Below are 23974 nucleotides of genomic sequence, written 5' to 3'. Positions count from 1 at the left end.
GCTTGTAAACGGACATTAAGAGATGAAGTCTATGAGGAAATCTCCCTTTCCATTAATATCGTGTTCAACAGATTTCAACGATCTATACTTGAAAAACTATACGAGAATCACACTTTTCTTTAAAACCAGAAGGCTGTCGTCAAAAATAAATAAGCCTAAGAATATTTTGGCCAAATGATCCCTAACATCCATCCAGCCTGTTTGAAGAACGTACGTTTTGCAAAGGCTTTGCGCAAGGTTTTGTCAGGGCTATTCATTCTAGGATTCAAGCAACTGCGATTGCACAAGCCTTGCTGGAAGCTGGTTTCCTTGAATGCCTCACGAATCAAGAGTTTACTGACTCTCTAGCACTGTATAGACCGATTGCTAGCCGTTCGCAGAAGAATAAGCTGAAATCGGAAGTTATGGCCGCTGAGACAGCCGGAAAAGATGAGCCTCAATGGGTGAGGCAGATACTAGAAGGGAGTGCTAGCAGAGCTTCGATTGGTAAGCGAAATAGTATTCTATATTTAAATATGAGTAGCTCATATGTAAAATGGATTTGCTTTAAGAAGAAATGACAAGGGACGTGAAAATGAAAATTAACTGCTTGTTTTGGTAATGATGTACCAGCTATCTTCTGGGATAAAACTGATGATTTATTTGTATAATTTCTTAAAGGTTTGAGCCAACCATTTTTAGGATTTTGTTTGGGGAGTTCCAATAAAAAATTTAAACATAACAGAAATATGTTCATGCAATTTTTTTTCACTTTTGTATTACTCAGACAAAAATTTAGACGGGGGGGGGGCAATTGGATGACACTCTACCCTCTCTTTTTAACACCATCGTGAATTTGAGCATGGACAATGTGTTTAGGTTCATTCCAATACCAAGTTCTAAATTAGCTTAGAAAAGTTAGTATTCTGTATAGCTCATATAATTCATTCAGCAAATCCTCATTTGTTGTTATACAAATGGATTATATGACTTTTTCCAATATGTATGCTGGTGCTGATTGATACACATTGGTGCTTAACCTTCATGCTTAACATTAATCTAAGTTTTTATTGGCGAGAGTTTAGGGAAATACCTTATTCAGTTGTTAAGACTGTATACCTCGTTAAAAGTCATACATCTCACTAAGGGAGCGCCAAGGGGTAACAATCTCTTCAATTTTTCCCTGGAATTAATATTTTGATATGCCTTTATCATCCTTGTCTCAATATTTTAACCTTTGGGCTACTAAATGCAGGTAAATGGTATTTTGTCCCTTAGGATAAGAATAACAATCCTTCAGGGCCATCAGTGGCGGATAGGACGCCGAATCGACTGTCCAGTTGCTGGGTCTTTTTTATCGGGACCGGTAGCAAGCCGAAAAGTTTTGGCTAAGTGACTGTTAATTTAAATGATTATTTATCAGGTAAAGTTGTTATTTTTCAAATGTATCAAGAAAAGTAATTAACTCTATGTAAAGAAACTCTTCGAAAATTAGTCACTCTAACCCCTTTTCTTTCAGAAACTACGTTTGGGGTGGCCTCATCTGCTATAAGCCTAACTGACGTACATCTTCCAGCCGAAGCAATGCCTACTGTTCAAACTGGCCTAGAAATACCTTTAAACCTGGAGCTCCCAATAGCTGCTGGTACTCCTTTTGCTGGTAAGTCAGTATACAAATTCAAACGAACTTTCTTTTTTTTACGTTTTCTGACATTGTGTTTATCACTTTATTATAGTAAACGTTTTTTGGCTTAGAAAAAGGCTATGTAGCGTGAGTAAGCCAATCAGAAGGCTCATTGTTAAGATCCAAGTCCAGAAAAATGTAGATTCCAAGAAATATGCTTCCTGACTGAAGTAACAAAAACGGGACGCCTCATTTCTGGTTACAGTTGCATAAGCTGAGTGAACAGGTGGTAAGATCAATGTGCTATGATACCTATGCTGACTTTCTAGTATGAGGTGGAAATAACGTACCTCCCACGTATTACCGTCTTTACTTCGAAAATTCTTCTAGTATGGGCTGAAAGATTTTTCTAACGAAATATGATGCTTAGGCCAAGACAAATTTTTACTCTCAAGTATTTCTTTTTTTTTTTTTTTTTTTTTTTTTTTTTTTTTTTTTTTTTTTTTTTTTTTTTTTTAATTGAATCTTTTATTTCTCATGGTTGTGCAGGAGATTGGTTCTTCATTCTAGAACTCTAATGTCCTTTTTGCAGGATCTACAAAATCTGTTTCAATGGGACTCCATAGAGCTGTATGAAATGTACTTGCTTTTAACTTTGTACTGTTTAATAATATTAATAATATTGTTAATCTGACGTAAAGTAAATAGTTAGGAATTAGACCCCTCGAAATCCACTCCTAAATACTTACAGAAAAAAATAAGAACATAATTCTACCTTATCTTTTCTCTTCAGGTGAAATAAAGCATTTACAAGATGAAGGACTTTGGCTGCCTGCCGACACACCTGGTGCCATTGAGCCAGATCCTGACGCCTGGCTGGGAGAAACTTCAGCCCAAGCTGAAGGCGATCTACGAGAAGCTAAGAAAAAGCTGAACGACATCTATAAGAATCATGAATTGAAACTGCTTCAGCAGCTGATAAGTCTTGAAGGATTAAACTCCTCGTGGATTGAAGTTATACAGAAGTTAACTCACCTAGTTGTGTCAATGGTCAGGTTCAATACCAGGTTTGATGAAGATATTGACGTAAGAAGGTGAGATGCAGCTTTCTTATAAGCAGCTTTCAATAATGAAATTTGTTATTATCGTTATTATATTAGGAATAGAAAACAAGTATTTTTTTATTCTATCCTCATGAGTTTTACGTTTCACGAGTACGACTTGGTATATTTATTTTAGTTAAAGGATTTAATAGTTTTTTTAATCAAATATTTACACTGAAGCTGTGACATTTCTCCGATTATATTAGTGGTAGTCGTTTCCTATTGAATCGAAGCCCATGTGTGAATGTATAGAGCTGTTAAATGCAATAGAATAGAAATCAGAGTTATCCGCTATTGCGGGAGAAAAATTTCCAGTTTGAGAAAATTTTCAGAACTCTTGCTTTCATGCAGAAAAGCGGCAGAGTGGTTTCTGACTTCCACCAATGGTTCTTCTGGCTTTAATATTAAGAGGGACTTCGGGTATATTTTCATTTGTGAACAGGAATATGGCCCTTAGTCAAATGGTCGATGAAAGAGGGCTTTCAATTAAACTTTCATTCATAAGTTTTTACAAAAGCCATTTTAGCCTTTAGTTTTTTTAACCTTTTGTCAAAAACTGAAAACAGTTATCTTTATAGCTCCTGTGACTAATTAACTGGAATGACGTGAATTTGATGAAAAGAAATTATTAAAATTTATAGTTTAACTTTAAATTCCAAAGCTTCTAAATAACTTTTATTTTTTTTTGTAAAGATTAATACATTAATTTGTCTGGCCAGACACAGTCCTGCTTTCCATAATTATATCCTGCAGTCTTGTTTAAAGCCTCTATATGTGTACTTTAGCACCTATAAAAGAGACGGGAGAGGATTAAAAATAGAATGAATACTGCTAATTACTCATTGTAGCTGAGGGCTACTCTGCAATAGTCCAGTTTGCTCAAAATTATTTAACACGATATTTTTTAAAGCCTCCATACGTATATACATATCTAGGCTCTCTTTGGAGGGGGGAGATGGGTTAAAGGTAATTGATACTAATTACTCTTTGTAGCTGGTAGGTACCTGGCATAATTGCCGTTGCACATACTTCCTTCATACAATCTTTTTTAAAGCCTCAGTAAATGTATGGACTTACAATCGTATTGGGGGGGGGGATTATGTTTTTCAGGAATAGGGTAAGAATTTGTAAAAGCGCATTTTAAGTTACTTTCTTTAATTTTTCCAGGCCTTTTCTTGTGTACAGGAATGAAAGCCTTTGTCTTTACCATTTTTCTCCTGAGTGTTGGTCTTTTTAGTTTACAATTAGAGTTTGAATTGTAAATTGTGAAAACAATAGCAATCGGTATTGGAAGGCGAATCGGCTTGAGTTCCGGCTGTTTAATTCACAATTGTTGAATAAGACACATGGCGACTTCTTTTTTCTTTCCAAGAAATGGGGGCTTCTTCTTTCTGAGAGATTGACAGTCATCATGTATGCTCGCATTTTTCTTCAGCATAACCAGTAGCAGTCCTCAATGGAAAAAATAGTCATAAATTAATTAAAAAGCTCACAAATAAAACATACGAGATAATACATGATCTTTTGGAAGGAAAATAACTCCATTTTTTAGAATCTTTTTTTTTGTTCGGTTCTGAAAAGGCCATTGGGTCTCAGCATTTATCAAAATAAGAATTAATAATAAGATAGAAATAGAGTGACAAGAGGTGATTTTTTTTTGAATATTGGAAATTGTACGATGCACCATGGAACAAGGAGCGCTTTTTCTGTGTGCGATGATAAAGAATTCTGTGATAAAGGCTGCCAACATGTATTGAAAGCAGAATTTCATAGGTTTTTCGGTGATCTATAGACTCTTTTTTTGTATTTATCTATTTTGTTTTCATTTTCTATTTGTGGTGTTATTTCGTTCATGGATTTGTTTTTCTCTTCTTACGATTAAATGGTATTTATTTTACTATAATTATTTTTTATGTTAATGATTATTAAGCATTTTTAAAAGTATATTTTTTGGATTAATTGAACTCGGAAAACTTAGGTAAATAGTGGAAGTTTGAAAATTTAAAAGTTTTCATTATATAACAATAATCCAGACACAAATATCCAAAATAGCAAAGCTGAAACTAAAAAAAAGAAAAAGAAATTACAAAAGGGATGATGGAACTAGTTATGCCAGAGGATGCTAGGCTATCTAGCTTTCCCTACCTCTTAGAGCTTACCGCCTGGCTAGACCAAAATTTTACAGAAAATTGCAACCCCAATAGTTTGAAAAAAGAAGATGCAGTAATTAGTAAATGATGGTGAGATTGAGGAAGTCAAACAAATTTTATTTTTGGTATTTGAAAAAAATTAAACAATTACTTAAGAAAAAACCTTCAATCAAATTCCTCTAAAAAAAGGGAAAATATTTAATTCCATGTAAAATTTTTCAAATGAAAACGCTTGAATAAAAGTAACATCAACCAACTATCATTTTAACCCCTCTTTAACGTCGCTTAAGAGAGAGAGAAGTTTATTAATATTAAATAAAAAACAATACAAAATACAGTTCAAAATCGAATTACAATACACATAATTCCCCTCGAAAGGCTCCATGGCCAGGGATACAAGGGAGATAAGAAAAAAAATATTATACAAGCAATAAATTCAATATAGGCAATCACATATAGCAGTTTACAGGCAACATATTTATGGGGGATACAATATAAGCAACAACTAGAAGGAGAAAAAAAGAAAGAAAAAAAAACCAAAAAAAAAAACAAAAAAACATACAGAACATACCTGAGGCCTGGGAGCAAAGTGCAGAGAGGAAAATCACACACCACTAACAAAACACAGGGGCCATCAACTCCTCAGAAGAGAAAAAAAAATAAAATAATAATCTATTTGATTCTTTATTAAATGATCCTTAAGAATCCTTTTAAAAGTCCAAAACGAGTGGCATTTCTGCACTGAAGAAGGTAGTGAATTCCAGACCTGTTGACAAGCAATGTGGGGATTGAAATCTGATCAAACAGTAGGGGTAGGCGGAATGTGGATATTATTTGAAGAACGAAGGCTATATGGAGCTGAATCAGAAATAAACATAGGAGTTTTCCGAAGAGATTTTGGAACATTGCCGTGAAGTTGATCAAAGACAAAAGAAGCACAAGAAATAATGTAAATAGACCGTAGACTTAAGAGCTGTGTTGGTGAAGAACGGTTGGTGTCCATAACCAGACGCCGTGCTTTATTATACATGACGGAAAGTGACCGCAGCGTAGACGGAAAAGTAGACATCTATACAATGGGGCAATAAGAAACATATGACTGGACAAGACAGAAAAAAGAAGTTTCAGAATAGATCCAGGAAAGGTATATCTAAGTTTTCGAATGATGCCCAAACTCCCTGAGACCTTAACCCTAATCATGGCTACATGGTTTCTGAACGAAAGGTTCTCATCAAGCAGGATACCAAGAAACCGGACCACCCGATTCTCTGGTCTACACAAGGAGCCTTGTGACACCTGAAGGTGTGTAAGCTGAGGGAAAGCTACATCAATTCGAGAAAAATAAGAAAATGTGATTTACCAACATTCAAGACCAAGTAATTGGCATTAAACCATGACATAACTCTCTCAAATAATGCCACAAGGTTAGACTTGATACCACATTCCGTCTTCCCAAGGGTCCCAAGAGTGGTATCATCAGCAAAAGCAACAAGAAAATCTTCATTAGAAGAAGTATTGGAACACGACTGAGCATTAGGCTGACACAGCTTGCAACACGCCAGAGGCCTGGTGTTTTTTTACAGCTGAAATCAGATCATTAACATAAATCAAAAATAAAATGGGACCAAGAACAGATCCCTGCGGGACGCCATAATATACTTCAGAAGGGCTCCGGAAAAGCGGATCAATTGAAATAAGCCTACCAGAAAGGTATGAATAAAACCAAGAATAAGCGTTAGATCTTATACCAATATGTGATAGTTTCCAAAGAAGAATCCGATGAGTCAAGGAATCAAAAGCTTTACGAACATCCAAAAATAAAGCTGCCGGGATATGACTAGAATCTATTGCCAAATGAATGAAATTCGATAAAGCTGCGCAAGCATGCTTCATAAAGTGACTCGCTCGGAATCCAAACTGGAAATCATGCATAAAATACTTTGCATCCAGAAAACTAAGAAGCCTGGATAGCATAGCCTTCTCAAAAATTTTGCTGAAAACAGATAGGAGAGGAATTGGCCTATAATTAGCAGGATCACTCCGAGAACCACCTTTATAGAGTACTATAACCTTAGCTCGCTTGAGAGATTCAGGGAAAATACCTTTCTCGAAAGACAGATTGACGAGCTTAGTCAGTGGTGACAGAATAGCAGACAGAATGGCACGGATAACCCTTGTAGGAATTTTGTCTGGTCCTGAAGTGGATGATCCTTTAAGAGTATTCACGATACGAGCTACCTCAAATTCAGAAACAGAATTCAAGACCATAGACTTCAAACATGAGGGTCCAAGAAAGGCTCTGAAATCGCAACGAGAAGTTGCTGAGCTTGCAGAGGAAGCAGCTACCTTTCCTATATTAAAGTTGAAACTTTAACTATATTAAGTTGAAAGATCTTTAAACAGGGTGGGATGGAGGAGTATTCAACTGTTTGTATGCCTGAGACAGATTAAAACATTGACGGTTTTATTTTGTTGTGATGGGTATTGACTTGTTCAGGCATCCAATTCAATCTTTTTGTGATTTACTTACTAGAAGAAAATCCTGGCAGGCTTGGAACAGATTTGTTAAAGAAAAAAATGTAGCGCAATTTTCTTTTTAGAATTGCAAAAAATTTCTTCACTCCCTCCCCCACTCAATCAAAAGAGAAGAAATAAACACTTTGCTGAAAGTTTCAACTCGATCCTTATAGGCATGGGACAAAAAAAAACTTACCAATGTTGTAACCTTCAAAAAACCTCTTTTAATCGAATTATTGATCTGTCTGTGTCAGTAAAACAGTATATTTTTTTTATTTATTTGTTTTTACTTCACAAAGACATTTTCACTCAAAAAGGAATATATTCTCAGTGCTTACTTTTTACCAACTGGAAAAGAAGCCCAACGATGAGCTTGAACCCATGACTTCAAGATTCATGCTCTACCGAGTTAACCAAGCTACCGATCTACCGAGCTAGCCATGCTTGTTAGTTTGTTTTATATCTTTGGTCTATTTATATTTAAAGATAAATGGGTTTCCTATAATCGGATTTCTCTAGAGTCACATACACTTACCAATTACATTGGTAGGCATAACCGAAGATTATGATTTTCTTTCTTTTTTTTTGCAGTCGTATAAAAATCAAGAAGCTTACTGGTGGCCGAAGAGAGGAAAGCCGAGTCATGAATGGTCTTGCCATTTCAAAAACAGTAGCTCACAAAAATATGCATTCTAGCCTGAAAAATCCAAGAATTGTATTGATATCTGGGGGAATTGACTATCTGGAAAGGTGCGATAAAATGATTACTTTCGAATCCCTGGCCAAGGAAGTGAGTATAATGCGCTTTATTTTCCAGTTAGCACTCGCCTGAGAAATTTTTTCCACTTGATAAAATCTCTCTCTCTCTCAATCTCTTCTGTCTCTCTCTTTGTCTATCTATCTCCTTTTTTTCTGTCCAGTTCGAATCTATTTTTAAAATATTTTGTTTCCACTTTCATAAAGATGCCAAATCGAGACTAATTCGCAACAGCCGACACTACTCCTGTTCAGTTTTGTAACTAGGAAAAAATCTCTATAGGAAAATATTATTTGACACCGTCCTTTCCAATTTCAATGTTAAAATACTAATTGTAATTAATTAAACAACCAAAAAACTAAACTTTTGAATCTAAATATTTCTGAATATATGCTATAGTTTTCTTTGCCCGTAAATTTTGACTTTAAGTGCTAGAATACTTATTAGATTTCTTTAAATTTACTTAAATAAGTTACTAAAATCAGTTGTTTGTGCTTAAAATGAATGAAAAAATTCTATTGACTAAAATTTAGTTTTTGTACAAAAGGTCTCGCAGACTTTAAAACTGCTGTTCCGTAGCTTCAGGCGTTGAACGAACTTAATAAACATTTTTAAAACTATTTTTATGACTCTACCCCAAAACAAACTTTCAAGGGCAGATAGAATATAGATGACGGTATTTATTTCCTATGCTTAAGATACACATTTAATTTTAAACGACATCTCTGCCTATACTGGAAATGCCATCGGAATATTTTTTTTTTTTTTTGATACGGAAAAACTCCCTAACTCAACCTATCTATTCAATTGCTGTCTCTATCGTTACTTGGACCGGTGCTTAAACTGAATCTTTATTAGACCTAACCAGTGGCTCATAAAATAAAAACAAAATTTTTGTTTTAATTTAAATTATAAAGTCTATTAACCAGAACTCATATATCCACCTGAACCGTGTTAAAGATTAAATTTTAAATGACAATATTTTGGTTTTGCAATTCTATGTCTGATGATTAATATTAGTCACCTTTTTCCTTGCCATCATCGTTGGTTACATAACATCCATTTTGACCCAATTGACCAAAGACAAATTTTGCACGCAAGGCTTAAAAACTGGATCTTTTTTTAAAAACATAAAATGAGTTGTTTTCTTTTTTACCGAAGTAAGAAGGAAGAAAAATAAGAATAATTTCTGATCATGGTGGAGAAATGTGGGAGGGGAAGGGCTAATCTGTTAGAGTGCCTTTGAGCATCCCTTTGGCTGACTAATTTGGCTATCTCTAACTTCCTTATTCGGCCACGTGTTAGCTGAAACGTATATGGGCAACTAAGTAAATAAACTTTATGATCACGTTTAATCCAATGTAAACAGAGCTGATTTGAAGATCCCTGAAGGTCTGCCAGTTTTCACTATTGCTGTTTCTTTTTATTCTCCGTCCATAATTTTATATTTTTTTCTCTTTTGTGGCACTTGGTATTAAGCAAGTGACATATAGCAATCGCAAATTCTGTCGGTCTGTCTGTCGGTCCCGGTTTTGCTACTTTAGGCACTTCCAGGTAAGCTAGGATGATGAAATTTGGCAGGCGTATCAGAGACCGGACCAGATTAAATTAGAATTAGTCGTTTTCCCGATTTGACCATCTTTCGGTTAATTCGGAAGAAATAGAAAAAATGAAGTATTTTTAACTTACGAACGGTTGATCAGATGTTAATGAAAATTGATGTTTGGGAGGATATCTTGTCTCAGAGCTGTTATTTTAAATCCCGACCGGATCTGGTGACATTTGGGGGGGGGGGAAGTTAGGAGAGGGGAACTTAAAATCTTCAAAACACTTAGAGTGGAGGGATCGGGATGAAACTTGCTGGTAAAAATAAGCACAAGTTCTAGATACATGATTGACATAACCGGAATAGATCCGCTCTCTTTGGGGTAGCTGGGCGGGGGGGGGGGGTAATTCTGAAAAATTAGAAAAAATGAGGTATCTTTAACTTACGAACGGGCGATCGGATCTCAATGAAATTTGATATTTAGAAGGATATCGTGTCTCAAAGCTCTTATTTAAAATCCCGACCAGATCTGGTGACATTGGGGGGAATTTGGGGGCGAAACCTAAAGTCATGGAAAACGCTTAGATTGGAGGGATCGGGATGAAACTTGGTGGGAAAAATAAACAGAAGTTTCAGATACGTGATTGACATGACTGGAACGGATCCGCTCTATTGGGGGGAGGGGGAGGGTTAATTCTGAAAAATTAGAAAAAATAACGTATTTTTAACTTACGAAGGAGTGATCGGATCTTTATGAAACTTCATATTTAGAAGGAACTCGTAACTCAGATCTCTTATTTTAAATCTCAACTGGATCCAGCGTCATAGGGGGGGGGGGCATTGGGGGGGGATCGTAAATCTTAGAAAATACTTAAAGTGGAGAGATCAGGATGAAACTGGATGGGACGAATAAAAACCTGTCTAAGACACGTGACTGACATAACCTGACCGGATATGCTCTCTTCGGTGGAGTTGGGGGGGGGGGTGATTTGGAAAAATTAGGTATTTGTAACTTACGAAAGGGTGACCAGATCTTAATGAAATTTGATATTTAGAAAGATTGTGTGCTTTAAAGCTCTAATTTTAAATTCCGACCAGATCCTTTGACGTTGGGGGGAGTTGGAGGGGGAAACCGGAATTCTTGGAGAACGTGAAAATTGGGGTATTTTTATCTTACGAATAGGTGATCGGATCTCAATGAAACTTGATATATATTGAAGAATCTTATGTCTCAGATGCGCCATTTTCGACTCGAATTGGATCCGGGGACATAGGGGGTTGGAGGAGGGAAACAGAAATCTTGGAAAACGCTGAGAATGGAGAGATCGGATGAAACTTGATGGGAAGAATAAGCACAAGTTCTAAATACGTGATTGTTATAATTGGAACGGGTCCGTTCTCTTTGGAGGAGCTGGTGGGTGTTAATTTAGAAAAATTGAGGTATTTTTAACTTAAAAACGGGTGACCGGATCTTAATGAAATTTGATATTTAGAAGGAATTCATGTCTCAGAGCTCTTATTTTAAATCCCGACTAAATCTGTGACATTGGGGGGAGTTGGAGGGGGAAATCTTGGAAAATGCTTGGAGTGGAGGGATCGGGATGAAGGTTGGCGGATAGAATAAGCAAATGTCCTTGATACGAGATTGACGTTACTGGATTCGCTCTCTTTCGGGGAGTTGGGGGGGAGAGGTTCAGTGATTTGGCGAGTTTGGTGCTTCTGGACGTGCTAGGACGATGAAAATTGGTAGACGTGTCAGGGAGCTGCACAAATTGACTTGATAAAGTCGTTTTCCCAGATTCGACCATCTGAGGGGCTATAGGGAGAGGAAAAATTAGAAAAAATGAGGTAATTATAGCTGACGAGTGGGTGATCGGATTTTAATGAATTTTGATATTTAGAAGGACATCGTGACTCAGAGCTCTTATTTTAAATCCTGACTGGCATTATGCCTCCGATTTTCCTTTTAAATCATTCTATTGATTCTTAGAATTTTTTTAGAGCTCATACCATATGAGTTCTTGGCTCTTAGCTTTTCTTGCCTCGTCACAAGTGCCATATGAGCTGTTAGCTCTTGTTGAAAGAATGAATAGTTTGTTTATATGTTAAGCCATTTATCCTCTCTTATCCTGCATCTAGTACCGTTTCTAGTAGTAAGTCTTCTAATCTCTGAAGTTATTTACGTCTCTTGAAACGATAAGGATAATCAGTTGGGCTTGTTGAATAAGTTATATTATCATACTCAAACGCACTACAGTTGGTGGTCTCTTCGTAGGTGAATGGGACTAATCATATGTCGTAATTTTGTTTCTAGGAGACAGACTACTACCGCAAGACAATAAGTAACGTTGAGTCTTGGCAACCTAATATTGTAGTTTGCTCTGGTCCAGTATCAAGAATAGCACAGGACTCTCTCCGTCAAAGGGGAATCACTTTAGTTGCTAAGGTCAAGTCAGACATCCTCCAAAGATTGGCTAAAATTTGTCAAGGCGAAATTGTATACCACATTGATGCTCAAACTTTACCCCCTGAATGTGGACACTGTACTAGCTTCTTTGTACAAAATTTTACTTTAGATAATGGAAAAAGCAAATGTTTAATGTTTTTTGAGCAACGGGATGATCATGAATCTGTATTTTCTTCTGTGATTTTACGTGGCGGTACCGACATTGAACTAAGTAGAGTTAAACGTGTTATGCTTTTCATGGCTCTAGTTGCTTACAACTGGCGGTGTGAACGTAGCTTTCTATGTAATGAAATGGCTATTATTCTGGACTACTCTGCAGGATCTGAAAGTGAATCGGAGAGTGAAGAAGCGTTTGAAACAAACTGTGGTTATTTTGATATAGTCGGAACTAAATTAAGCTCCGCCCATGAGGCGGTTGAAGATTTTCGCTTAGCTGAAAGTACAGACTCTGATGCTGTGTTCCTCGAATCAGAAAGAAGACGAAAAAAGGGAAAACACAGACTATTAAAAAGCCAAATAACTGATCAAAGTGATCCACTGCATAGTCCGAAAGTACGCGATGAAAGTAGTGACGAAACAGTGTCCGTTGTCGATATTTCCACCTCGACAAGAGTTAGACTACAAAGTATCTTAGAGGATATCCCGCTCTCCTCTTCTCCGCTTCAGACATTTCCTCTGCCTTATCTTGAAACCATAAAAGGGAGAAATTCGAAACTAAGGAATTTTTTTCCTGGAGAATTATATCAGTCAAAACTACTAGGGAATCGACAAGCGTTAAAAACTCTCGAAACTAACAAGCATATAGATAACAGGAAAACAAATTTATATAATTTTATTGTTGAGAAAAGACCAGAACATGAATTCATGTCAGCCATATTTTCGCCGGATATATGCAAAGATAAAATGGAAGATCTTGCAGCTGACTTCAGAGCACGAGGTGGTAACTACTCCTTGAAAAGGTTTGAACAGGCAGAAGAGAAGAATTGTGAAGAGGAAACCACTCACGAATTAATTAAAGATCCCCTGGATCCTAGATCCCATCAGAAGCTTCAAGTACTTTTTTCATCGCATTCCGTGGCTTCCTTAAATAGGCCGCACCCATGTGTTGCCCCGTGGTGAGTTTGAAATTTTATTTATATAATCCTATGTCGTGCTCAAGAGTAAAAGACTCGTCTTAACCTATTGTGTTTTCTTTTTCGAATTGAAGAAATACCACTAATTTTGATTATTCTGATAAGAGAAGCCACACCTCATTTAGAAGTGAGGAAATTTTTCTATAGATGTTATGCACTATGGATTTGAGGTTTGGAGGTATGCGAATGGGGCTAGGCTAGAAATAGTGCAATTGGAATACTGTTAGAGGTTGCTAGGGATAAATAAGCATAAAAGTAGTTTGGTAGTTAGAGGTGCTTTAGGTTTGTTTTCTTTAAGAGGTCGTAGGCTAGTTAACATGGTTGGACTTTGGGAAAAAGGATCAGGGATTCCCGGGGTTCGGGTACCGAAGGTGGCTTGTTTAGAAATGTTGAATTGTGGCTCATATAGGATGTGGCCGTATCAAGTTAAGAGTATATACCAGTAAATACAGGCATGGCAGGCCCAGCGCTTGATTTTGACTTCTCTGGGTCTTTACTGTCGGTCGAAGCAGTTTTGGGGCAAAGTTATATTTTTCAAGGTAGGTTTAATTAAGAAGAAAATAAAGCTATTAAGTAAAATGAGGGCTGATAGTTTACCATTGGGCCAAAGAAGAAAGTTCATTGGAGGGAAAGGTCAAATTCAGGTCTATATTTTTTGTCCTATGTGTGGAGGTTTGAATAAAAGTGTGTATCACTTAATGTGTGGATGTGAAGAACTGAATGATTCGAGAATTGGAGTGTTTAGTACGGAGAATTTTGAGTGGTATGTGAGAGTGTGTCTTATGATGGATCATAGAGCTAGGTTTCTGTAGGATTACGTTAGGATTTAATTAATTTCTGTGCAATTGCTGTTTGTTTTATATATTTTTATATATTTTGGTTTTAAGCACAAATAAATTCTATTCTAATTTTTAGTTGATAAAAAATTCATCATCATTGAATAATTGCTTTAAAATGCTCGTTATAAAAAAAAAACAATGGTTTCTTGAAATGCGTTTCTGGAAGTATACGAGCTATTTAAGGAGTCAGTTGGTCTAAGTCATTTTTCGAAAAGATAAACTTAGTTATAATTGCTAAGAAAGTGTAGTTGAAAAAAAATTCAAATTTTTTAAAAAAGTGGAAAAATTCAAGATCCCTTAAAAAAAACGAAGTTTTACGCCTATTGACCGTATTGAAATGCCGGTAAGAAATTGAAAAGGAGTGCTAAAAAATGAAATTAAAAACCTTAATTAAAAAAGAAATAATTGTTGTACCTTTTCTTGCTGTCAGACTGCCAGACAATTATCGTATCGTTGCGCAGAATTTCCTATATCCAGTGCGGCCCTTCACAATCAAAACACGCCCCTGCTCTTTCCATTAAAATTGCTAATGTCTCCTATATTTTTCCTTGCTCGAAATATGATAATTATCAGGACAGCCAAGGGGGAGGCAGGGGAAGGGTTCGGTAAATAAAGGCAGGACAAAACTCGGTGCTGTGGAAAATTTTGATCCTTTCTAATTTTAATAGATTCTCCAAAATCTTGAATTTATTACGATTTTTCCCCTACTATTTTATACTTTTATACAGTTTGTCTATCATTTTTTATATCAAGTTTTTGTTTCAGAATATAATTATTCAAAAGTTATTTTTTTTTTGCTGGGGGGAAGGTTTTGAAGCTCGATGGCTGAGTAGGCTCTCTAAGGAATAGAATTGTTATTCAGCTTCATAAATTACACAAGAGTATATAATTTGGAAACTTGAGATATTGATAGTGATCTTCGAACGTTTTTCAAACCTGGCACCAACATCCTTGCTGCCACGCCTACAGGTCGCAATTGACACTTCCACACTTCTTAGACAACTACTTATGTAAACCCATAGTTATTGTTGTTCTTCTAAACGTAATAGAATCTAAAAATAGTTTTTATGTACATTATCTACACTACAATTTGGGTAATCAACTAAATTTCACTTTAAAAAAAAACAAAAAAAAACATTTACTGTTGATCTGATTCTAAATATTGCTGTTGCAATTTTCTTTTCACTATGAATGAGGTCCAATGCGGGAGGCTTAAAATCATTTAGACGAGGATTGTGTTTGAAGACCTTTTTGAAAAATCAGCTTTCTCATCTTCCGTTGAATGGCCTCATAGCCCTAAATTCATTAACTTATAGAAAAGTTACATTTCACCATTGCTACTACCCAGTTTTCGCCATAGCTTTGCTCCAATAACATTGGAATCAACAACAACAGTTTTTGATTCTTGGCTAATAATTGGAATGGGTAAGATTTTTTTTCTACGGTCCTTCTGTGGTCTAAATTTAGATTTTTGTTAATATTGTTTTGGTTGTTTTATGTTAAAAATACTTGAATTTGGGCAAAAAAATAATTCTTTAAAACTGAGGAATAGTATTTTGACAGGTATGGTGTGTAAATAGCAACTATGCCTTCGATTTCCATCAACCGTTGAACCAAAATTTATGAAAACCACATTGAAATGTGGTAAATGAAAAGAATATACTAAAAAAATGATTTAAATCCTGTTTATGCCGAAAACATTGATTTTTTGTTGTTGTATCCTTAGTATTTAAAGATGCCCTGTTGAATTCGTTGCTAGAATATGGGTTCATTAGAACGCCGGAACAACCTTCTACATTTTTGTTGTCTTTTATTTTATAGTCAAACTTTTTAACAATTTTTTTCTCATTTGCTGATAAAAGAGTATCTCAATTTCTAGGCCAATGACTATCGCATTTTATGACATAACTCCTGTTGCCATTGCTATGGTAAAATTTTTATTAAAGCCAAATTAAAGTGTAATTTATAAGTAAAATTTATTGAATAAAATAATTTAAATTCTTTTATGAAAAAAGTTATTTTTTCTTGTGTGTGTCTTTGTTTTTAGAGACGCCCTGTTGAGTTTGTGATAGCCAGCCATATGGATTTACTAGAATGACATGATAACCTTTTACGTTTTGCTTTGCATTCTTTTTGCAATCGAACGTTTTATAAATTTTTCTTTTAAAGTGCTTTTAATGCTGATAAAATACTAGGCTACATTTAATTTGAATGGATTTGTTACTCTGGATGTCATTTTGTTTTTAATTCGGTGAAATGTACTAATAGTTTAACTTTTAGGCCAATGACTATTGAATTCTATGGAAAAAGTGATCTCACTCTTGGCAATTTCCTCGAGCGTCTGTGTTTTAACGTACAAGATCTCCCTTGTCCTTCTGACACGTGTAAAGCAAGCATGATCTCCCACATTCGCCGTTTCGTACATGGTGATGCTTGTATTCACGTTATACTAAGAAAACTTGAAAATCCTCTCCCCGCAAGAGATGGAGCCATCCTTTTGTGGACTTATTGCAAGAAATGTAAGAGTCTTTCACCAGTAACAGCCCTGTCAGACGATGCTTGGAATTTGTCATTTGCAAAATATTTGGAAATTAGATTTTACGGACATGTTTACAGACGAAGAGGAAGTGAGTGTCCACACCGGCTTCATGTTGATCACTATCAGTATTTTGGTATGGATGATATGGTGGTATCAATGAAATATACATCTATTGGTTTAAGGGTAAGTGTTATGTAGATATGTTACCGTGAATGTCCGAAATTGATGAATGTCGACATTCACTGGTGAATGTCCGAAATTTATGAATGTCGACATTCACTGGTGAATGTCCGAAATACCCTTATTTTTTTCTTTGGATTTAGTCAGCGTTGCCAGTCAACTTTTTGGTTTTATGCAAGGTCTGATGGTGACGGGTTAGGCTAGGCTGGGTTAGATTTTTAACCCATTTTTGAGATTTATAACCTAATTTAACCTAACCCATCCTAAACTAATCTAACTTCAACTTTTTACCATCCAAATTTGCATAAGACTGAAGCCAATTTGGCAAAGCTTATTGAATCTAAGCAGAGAAAAGGAATTTCGGACATTCACCGGTGAATGTCAACATTTGCCAGGTTTAGGACATTCACAATAACAGATGCAGATAAATTTAATTTATTTTATTTTAGAATTATTACTACTTACTATTACTTTCAGAAGGACCAGACGTTTTCCGCCTAAACAGGCACCTCGAATTCAGATATTGCATTGGAAATTCCTTGGGAATTAGTTTTAAAATTGCTCGTTGACATGTCGAGTATATATAGCCTTGGCATGTTGCTTTACATAAAACTTATTAAGTTTTAATACGTAATTTCGCTGCTTTAATTATTAAACAAGACGTATATACGGTAAATTCCCAATTTACAGATTTTTGTTTTATTTAAGAACTTAATAATGACTAATAGTTAACATTTTATGTAACTTCAGTGCTATACTTTTCGGCTATTTATTCGTCTATTTTAGGGAATTTCAACATTGCACATCCAGGAAAACCTACAAAAATAGCCTGGCGTATATTCAGCTTGTAGTAGATATGTAAAGTGGCAAAAATTAGATTAAAACATTAGCTTGAACCGATTTTACTATGACGTTTCAAAACTAATAAAATTATATGTGGAGGGTTGCTTGAGATTTCAGGGCACACTTAAGAAATTTTGTGGCACACCACGTCATGGTGCACTATTTGAATGCTACTAAATTAGTTATACTTGAAGTTGCAATATTCAATTCCGTAAAAATTTAGGATATTTGTTATATTTTAATGGATTATAAATTTCATTCCGGATGACTTGTATGTTTACTTTTGTTCTTGTCTGCACCACTAAAATAAATTTTTCGCTGATGAGTAAAAGAGACTTTTTTTTAACTTAAGAGTGGCTTTTAATAGAATTATAAAAAAATGTAGCAGCCTCCTTTTGGGATTATGAAATGTTTGCCATTTTAACATAGAGAATACCTATCCAAAAAATGGGGTAGGGCAAAAAAGTCACCATTCATCGCTTGAAGTGATGATAGGGTGTCATCTCAATCAGTGAGAAGAATAGAGACAATTGGGAAAGTAACCAGTACTGTAAGCAGGCCTGATCCTGATGAAAGAAACTACGTCAACTTACGCGTTTGGTTTAGCTAAAAACGTCAACTTTTTTTTAAATGAAATGGGTTGCACCATTTTCTCAATGCATATGCATACTAAATAAGAAATATTGATCTGGGATTTTGTTAGTTCATTTAGGTGTAATAAAGCAATAAAACCATTAATGTATCATAAAAAAAATCCCAGATAAATCATCAGATAATAATTTTGAGATCCCAGGCCCGGGGCCAGGCGTTGTTAGTTATGCATTGGGGGTATATATGGTCTTATGGAAGGGATACTAGTATAAACTTCAGAGAGGGCTCTTTTGTTTGGAAAGTGAAAGTTGTAGTTCACTTTTTAAGAGTCAAAAGGGATTTTGAGGGCAGCTAGCCCCCCCCCACGCCCTTTTCCCCCAAATACATCTGATAATAATTTTGAGGTAGCCATTTTGTTAAAAATAGTTCAAAGATCATATAACAAAAAATTTCGGGGTCTATACAATCCTCCAGGGTTGGGGACAGGCCCCTGAGGGCAAATATGGTTCTTATAGAAGGGATGCTCGTATAAGCTTCAGAGAGGGCTCATTTGATTGGAAATTAAAAGTTATGATTCAGTTTTTCAGAGTCAAAAGAGATCGGAGGGCAACTAGCCTCCCCCACCCCACGCCCTTTTTTCCCCAACTGTATCAGATAAAAGTTTTAAGATAGCCATTTTGTTAAAAATTGTTTCAAAGTCCGATAAGAAAACGCTGATGTCGACATAACCCCCCAGGGCCCGGGAGTAGGTGTTGTAAGTTAAGCCCTGGGGGCATATAAGGTTCTTATGGAAGAGATGCTGGTATAAATTTCAGAGAGGGCTCATTTGATTGGAAATTGAAAGTTTTACTTCACTTTTTAAGAGTCAAAAGTGATCAGCGGGCAGCTAGCCTCCCACCTATGCCCTTTCCCCCCAAATGCATCAAATAAAATTTTGAAGATAGCCATGTTGTTAAAAATAGATGAAGGGCTAGATAATACTATTTACTATGTCGACACAACCCACGAGGGCCCGGGGCAGGTGTTGTAAGTTATGCTTCGGGGGTGTATGTGGTTCTTATTTGCCCGTATAAACTTCAGAACATTTGTTTAAAAAGTGAAAGTCCAAGTGCAAATTTTAAGAGTCGAAAGAGATCGGAGGGCAACTATCATCCCCTCCATGCCCTTTTTTCCCCAAATACGTCAGATAAAAATCGAGATAGCCATTCTGTTAAAAATAGTTAAAAGGTTAGATAACAAAAACTCTGGTTTCGACATAGCCCCCCTGGGTACGTGGGCGGGCGTTTTAATTTATGCCTTGGGGGCATATTTGCATTTAATGGAAGGGATGCTCGTATATGTTTCAGAGAGGGCTAATTTGTTTGGAAAGTGGAAGTTCTTGCTCATTTTTTTATAATCAAAAGAGATCAGAGGGTATTTAGCCCCTCTCCCGCCTTTCCCCCCCAAATACATCAGATAAAAATTTAAAGATAGGTATTGTTGTTGAAAATAGTTAAAAGGCCAGATAACAAAAACTCTGGTGTCGAAACAACCCCCCAGGGCCCGAGGACAGTCTTTGTAAGTTATGACCTGGGGACATATATGGTTCTTATGGAAGGGATGATGGTATAAACTTCAGAGAGGGCTCATTTGATTGGAAATTAAAGTTATAGTTCACTTTTTAAGAATAAAAATAGACCCAAGGGCAACTAGCCCCCCATGCCCTTTTTCACCAAACCCATCCGATAAAAATTTTGTTATAACCTTTTTTAAAAAATAGTTCAAATATCGGATAGCAAAAACTCCAGTGTCGACACAACTCCCCAGTGTCTGGGAGCAGGCGTTGTAAGTTAGGCTCTGGAGCCATATATGGTTCTCATGGAAGGGATACTCGTATAAACTTCAGAGAGGTCTCATTTGATTGGAAATTGAAAGTTCTAGTTCGCTTTTTATGCGTCAAAAGTGATCGGACGGCAGCTAGCCTCCTTCCCCCACGCCCTTTTTTTTAAACGGCATTTTGTAAAAAATATTTCAAAGGTCGGATTACAAAAAATTCTATGTCAACATAACAGACCCAGGGCCCAGGGGCAGGCGTTGTAACTTATGTCCTGGGTGTAAATTTAGAAGTGATGCGTGTATGCTTCAGAGAGGGGTCATTTGCATGGAAATTAAAAGTTCTAGTTCACTTTTTTAGAGTAAAAGAGATGGAGCAACTAGGCCCTCCTCCCTCCACGCTTTTTCCCCAAACCCATCTGATAAAAATTTTGAGATAGCCATTTTGTTAAAAATCGCTCAAACATCAGATATTAAAACTCCGGGGTCGACACAACCCCCCAGGGCCTGGGGACATGCGTTTTAATTTATGCCCTGCGGGCATATATGGCTCTTGTAGAAGGGATGAAATAATGAGCTCCGTTTTTAAAATTCAAGGATTATCGGACGTTAAACAACCCCCCATGCTATTTTTTCTAAATACTTCCGATCAAAATTTTGAATTAGCTATTTTGTTCAAAATTGTCCAAATGTCAAACAGCTACGGTTCCCGGTTTGAATCCCCCAGCCCTGGAGGAAAGGGCTGTAAGTTACACTTGCAGCCGGTTGTTAATATATAAAGCTTCTATGGAAAACGTGGTCGTATAAACTTTGGAGGAAGTTCATTCGACCGGAAATCGGAATTTATTATATCCCTTTTAAGAATAGAAAGTGATCAAAAAGTAACAAGCCCCCCCTCCCCGCTTGTGCCTTTTTACCCCTAATGCATCTTTTGAAAATTTTGAAATAGCCATTTTGTTCAAAATAGTTTAAAATCTGAGAAATGCTCCATAGCCCCCGGGAATGTAAGTTGCCTGTTATTAGAATATAAGGTTTTTATGGAAGGGGTGGTCGTATTAACTTTAGAGAGGGCTCATTTGGTTGGAAATTGAAACTTCTAGTTCTTGTTAAGCGTAAAAAATGATCAATGGGCAACTAGCCCACGCCCCACTTTTTCAATGGGTATCCGGTCAAAATGTTGAAATTGTCATTTTGTTCAAAAAAGACCATATGACTATGCTTCCGGGGTTGAACCTCCGCCCCCAACCCTAGGGAAATAGCTCTGAGCTACGGAACTTGCTTACTGTTCCTTTGACATTTTGTTTACTTCAATACTTAGACTTAGTGATTTACGTGGCAACTTCGATTTACGGTGCAAGGGCTGTAAGGTATGCAAGTTGCTTATATTGTTACTTTGATACCTTGTTTACTTTTATGCTTTCTTTACTTTGTTATTCTTTTACTTTGATATTGTTACTTTGATACTAGTTTTGATATTTTGATGAGCATTTTATGTTAAAAAATAAAGTTTGATTTTGAAATAAGGAATTTTTAAAACTTGAAACTTTTTGCAATCAAAAATGAAAAAAAAATAATTTGAAAGAAAAAATTCCGAAAAAGAGTTTTCAAAGAAATGTAGAAGCCATTTTAAACTTAAGATCAGCAGATACAAATACCTGTAAAAATTCAAACTCAGAACGACCAGAAATTACCACTAAAGAACAAATGAAACCCAAAAGGAACAGGAATTGAATACACAACCATAGCAAAAAAAAACTACAACAAGTAATAATATAAATGAATAGATATTAAAGCGAGTAATGCTTTAATTGAATATGCAAATAAAGCTCAAACCGAAAAAAAATTTTGCTATTGAAGCATAAATGAAACCCAAAACGAGCAGAAATTAAATAGACAATCAATGCAAGCGAACATACAATAAGTACTAGTACAAATGAATAAATGCATCTTAAAACGAGTGAAACTTAAAGTGAATATGCAAATCAAGCTTGAAACGAACAAAAATCACTACAAACAAGAGTTCGGGTATCGCCTCCTTCTCTCACCGTAAAAGTCCGAAACCTACTGCGTCATTGGCACTTTACTGGAAACGAATTACATTACAAATATTTTCTTTTGTACTTAATATTGAAAATAAACATTTAAATTATAGTAAGATTTTGAACTGAATGAGCTTTCAGCAATTAATATCATTATACATGAAACATTCAGTTTAATTTATTAGTTCTTTCTAAGATTGTTCAAAAAGAATATTGTTTCACTACAAACAAGAGTTTGGATACTGCCCCCTTCCTTAAATGTAAAAACCTAAAGCCTACTGCGTCATTGGCGCTTTGCTGAAAATGAATTATATTACAAATATTTTCTTTTGTACTTAATATTGAAAATAAACATTAAAATTATAATAAAATTTTTGAACTGAACTAGCTTTCAGCAATTAATATCATTATACATTAAATATTCAGTTTAATTTATTAGTTCTTTCTAAGATTGTTCAAGACGAATATAGTTTCACTGCAAACAAGAGTTTGGATGCTGCCCTCTTCCTTAACTATAAAAACCTAAAGCCTACTGCGTCATTGGCGCTCCACTGAAAACGAATTATTAATTATAAGTATTTTCTTTTCTAGTTCTTACAGCATTGAAAATGAAAATAAAATTACAGTGAAATAAAATCTTGAACTGATGGGTCTTTCAACAATTAGTGTCATTATATATCAAATATTCAAATTGATTTTGTTTATACTTTTCAAGACTGTTCGACACATATAGTTTTCAGTTAAGCGCTAATGAAGCAGTAGGTTTTGAACATAAAGTGAGAGAAAGAGGCGATACCCAAACTCTTGTTTGTAGTGATTTTGTTCGTTTCAAGCGTGATTTGCATATTCAGTTTAAGTTTCCCTAGTTTTAAGATTTGTTTATTCATTTATATTAGTATCTATTGCATGTTCGTTTGCATTGATCGTTTATTTAATTTCTGTTCGTTTTAGGTTTCATTTATACTTCAATAGCAAATTTTTTTTCGGTTTAAGCTTGTTTTTTATTTATTCTTCTATATTATTACTTGTTGTATGTTTTTGCTATTAATTTCTGTTCTTTACGGTTTCATTTATTTTTTAATGGTAATTTCTGGTCGTTTTGAGTTTGAATTTTGACAGGTATTTGTATCTGCTGATTTTAAGTAAATGACCTTTACTTTTCTTTCAAAAATTCCTTTTCGGTATTTTTTTTTATTGATTAATAAATAAGAAATATTGATCTGGGGGTTAGTTTGTTCATTTAGAACAATAAATAAAACGTATATTATTCAATAAAAGAAAAATAAATATTTCAGAAAAATCTAGATCTAAAACGTTTTTAAAACGGGACTTTTTGTAAATTTAACAGGGGCATGTCTTTATCTGTTTCTTCTTTACGAGGTGTTTTAGCTGTGCCTTTTTGACAGCTCAGCCCTTGGCCTTCGCCTCACCCGGGGGGTGGGCTCAGCTTTTGGTCATAGTAAATAAATTTCATGCTTCGCCTCAAAATATAGTCTGTTTGTGATTCCAGACCAGGAATATACTTAATAATAGATAAATATCTGATTCATCAGACCCCTTGAGTCCTCGGATTAGTAGATTATGAACAAGTTTTGATTCAGCCAATAGAAGAACTTGAGTGAAAGTCTTATTCTTGTATGTTATACCAGATAAATACATTAAAGCGGTTAATTCTATGTACGAGAAAAACATTGCTGAGGTTTACGTAGGAAATGGGGTTAGTAGCTGGTTTCTTATTGAATCAGAGGTTAAGAAGGGCTACGTTCTATCCTCATTTATACGGACCGTTTTGGTGTACTTTGTCCCGAGGAGCACAGCAAAGGCAATGAGAGTACTCGAATCAAATGGGGAAGTG

At 35.6% G+C, this 23974-nt stretch overlaps 2 protein-coding genes across 14 annotated transcripts in view; one reads left to right on the top strand and one right to left on the bottom strand.

Moving 5' to 3' along the window:
• Positions 1–23974, bottom strand: part of LOC136033883 (uncharacterized) — a 611411-nt gene that overhangs the window by 144281 nt on the left and 443156 nt on the right. The window lies entirely within an intron of this gene.
• Positions 1–23974, top strand: part of LOC136033882 (1-phosphatidylinositol 3-phosphate 5-kinase-like) — a 123926-nt gene that overhangs the window by 35231 nt on the left and 64721 nt on the right. For both annotated transcript variants that reach the window (XM_065714855.1, XM_065714854.1), the window contains exons 7-12: positions 263–486; positions 1499–1639; positions 2397–2697; positions 7965–8163; positions 11991–13258; positions 16396–16837. In XM_065714855.1, coding sequence (XP_065570927.1) covers positions 263–486; positions 1499–1639; positions 2397–2697; positions 7965–8163; positions 11991–13258; positions 16396–16837 — 2575 coding nt within the window. The remainder of the gene's footprint in view (positions 1–262; positions 487–1498; positions 1640–2396; positions 2698–7964; positions 8164–11990; positions 13259–16395; positions 16838–23974) is intronic.

This window comes from Artemia franciscana, chromosome 12 (assembly GCF_032884065.1).
Source record: "Artemia franciscana chromosome 12, ASM3288406v1, whole genome shotgun sequence".
Lineage (NCBI taxonomy): Eukaryota > Metazoa > Arthropoda > Branchiopoda > Anostraca > Artemiidae > Artemia > Artemia franciscana.
This window is presented reverse-complemented; position numbering and strand designations above follow the sequence as displayed.